The sequence below is a fragment of the Peromyscus californicus genome, unplaced genomic scaffold (genome assembly GCF_007827085.1).
Source record: "Peromyscus californicus insignis strain IS unplaced genomic scaffold, ASM782708v3 Scaffold_8__1_contigs__length_139910024, whole genome shotgun sequence".
Lineage (NCBI taxonomy): Eukaryota > Metazoa > Chordata > Mammalia > Rodentia > Cricetidae > Peromyscus > Peromyscus californicus.
Window position 1 is genome coordinate 117,266,873 of NW_026294606.1, and position 2,495 is coordinate 117,269,367.

At 46.1% G+C, this 2,495-nt stretch overlaps 1 protein-coding gene across 1 annotated transcript; it reads left to right on the plus strand.

Annotated features, from left to right (window-relative positions):
- The first annotated feature begins 758 nt into the window (after positions 1 to 758).
- On the plus strand, positions 759 to 1,374 carry LOC128103476 (thymosin beta-4-like). The gene has a single exon (XM_052727898.1). It carries the CDS (start codon positions 830 to 832, stop codon positions 965 to 967), a length of 138 nt encoding a protein of 45 aa, XP_052583858.1. The 5' UTR covers positions 759 to 829; the 3' UTR covers positions 968 to 1,374.
- The last annotated feature ends 1,121 nt before the right edge of the window (positions 1,375 to 2,495 follow it).

Here is a 2,495-nt window from a genome sequence, read left to right on the forward strand (position 1 = left end):
GGTAAACACTGTTGCAATGAGTGTCCACGCAGACATCTTTCCCTATGTGGACTATGTTGGGGTCTTCCTAGGAGCTGCGTCTACAGTGGACTTACACCTTAGAAGGGAACATTCTGACTTGACTAGATGTCCAGGCTGTGTATTGGCATGTCCGTGAGCAATGGATGTAAGAATCCATTTGCATTGGAGTACCCATTGCATTGGTGTATCCACGTGCCTGGGAACACAAGGGATTGTCAGACTTCTACAGCATATATATACACACACACACACACACACACACACACACACACATATATATACAATATATATATATATACACAATATATATATATATATATATATATATATATATATATATATATATATATATATACTGTGTGTGTGTAGATCAGAGGACAGCTTGCAAGAGTCAGTTCTCTCCTTCTACCATATGGGACCTGGGGATCCAACTCAGGTTGTCACGCTTGGTGGCAGGTGCCTTTACCCCCTGAGCCATCTCACTGGCCCGGACTTTTACATTTTTGTCAACTAAATTGTGTGTGAGGCTGTGGATAGAACATACATGAGAGATAGTTCATTTGGTGATGACTACCAAGGCTGTGTTTACAAGATTGGGACCCATTCAGGCCTCACTCAGTGGTCTTTCAGTCTGTATTCTGTAGTTGCTGTCTGGGACATAGCTTTAATTGGGAGCACTTTATGTCATTTTTTTTAGATACTTTACATTTTTTTCTTTTTAAAAAATATTTATTTAGAATCCGCAGCGGCCTCTGAGCAGACCGGACTTTCCTTGTTCGCGCACTTCGCTCGGCTCCTTCCGGCAATCATGTCTGACAAACCCGATATGGCTGAGATCGAGAAATTCGATAAGTCGAAATTGAAGAAGACAGAAACGCAAGAGAAAAATCCTCTGCCTTCAAAAGAAACGATTGAACAGGAGAAGCAAGCTGGCGAATCGCAATGAGGCGAGCGCCGCCAGTATGCACTGTACATTCCACAAGCATTACCTTCTTATTTTACTTCCTTAGCTGTTTAACTTTGTAAGATGCAAAGAGGTTGGATCAAGTTTAAATGACTGTGCTGTCCCTTTCACTCAAAGAATCAGAACTACCGACCAGGAAGGCCTCCCCTGCCTCTCCCACCCATCTGTCGGTCTGCCTGGCAGGGAGGGAAAAGAACTTGTATGTTGGTGAAGGAAAAAGCTGGGTGGGAGGTGGTGAAATACAGAGTCAAATTCAAGGTGGTCCAAGGTGTCCTGCAGGATGTAAAATGCAGTTTAATCAGAGTGCCATTTTTTTGTTCAAATGATTTTAATTATTGGAATGCACAATTTTTTAAATATGCAAATAAAGTTTTAAAACCTGAAAAAAATATTTATTTAAATATTTTAAATAAAAAATAAATATTTTTTTAAAATATGTGTTTAAAATATACGAGTATTTTGCAGGAAGATGGGCATCTTGGTATTCTCCAGAAGGTCAGTCGAAGAGGTCAGGGAGAGAAGGTGGCAGTCCAGGTCAGCGTCCTCGGCCATCAAGTCTTGTGCAGGTCATCACGGAGCCAAGGGGCATGGTCTACAGGCAAAGGGCATCTTAGACGCCGGTACCTGGTCCCATTCACGTAGGGTGATTCATTCATCACAGGAAGCTTTTGTTTGTTTTACAATACTGGAAATTGAACCCAGGGTCTTGCATGAACTGGACAAGGGGCTCTACCACTGAGCTATAGTTCCAGCCCTTTAATTTTTACTTTTTGACAATGTCTTACTAAGTTGCCTAAGCTGGCCTTGAACTTTTGATTCTTCTCCCTCCTGAGTGGCTGGGACCTTATGTCATCAGGCTTACCTCACTGTAAGAAGACTTCGTTTTCATAATGCCTCCTGCTTGAGAGGACTGGCAGATGCAGACTCGCTCTTCAAAGTAAGATCATTCTAGAATTCCCGAGTTCCAAGGGTGGTGATGTCACCCAGACCTTCTCCTTCTAGCCCTGTGTAGAGATGGGGTGCCTGAGGCCTGCAGAGGGCCAGGACCTGTGCTCTCATCCACCTGCAGCCTTTGCCCAGTGAGGCGATGAACTAGGGAGGAGAAGAGCCCAGCACCGTGAAACCTCTCGGGCATCTGTGATGTGGAGCCGTTTTGCAGACTCATCTGCTGAGATTAAGCAACTCCAGGGAGCGGGGGACCTCACACAGTGCCACGTGCCCGACCCAGGGCACAAAGAAGAGGGTTTTATGGTGGAACTGGGGAGCCGAGGCACCACTGGCCAGCATCACAGAACTAGCTGTGAAATGAATCAGAATCCTGCCACACAGTCAGGCTTTCTCCCCCCTCCCCCTCCCTCTCCCCCTTCCTCTCTCTTCCCCTCTTTCTCTCCCCCTCCCCCCTCTCTCCCCTCCCTATTCCCCTCTCCCCCTGCCCTCTCTGCCCCTCTCTCTCCCTCTTCCCCTCTCTCCCTCCCTCTCTGCCCCTCTCTCTCCCTCTTCCCCTCTCCCC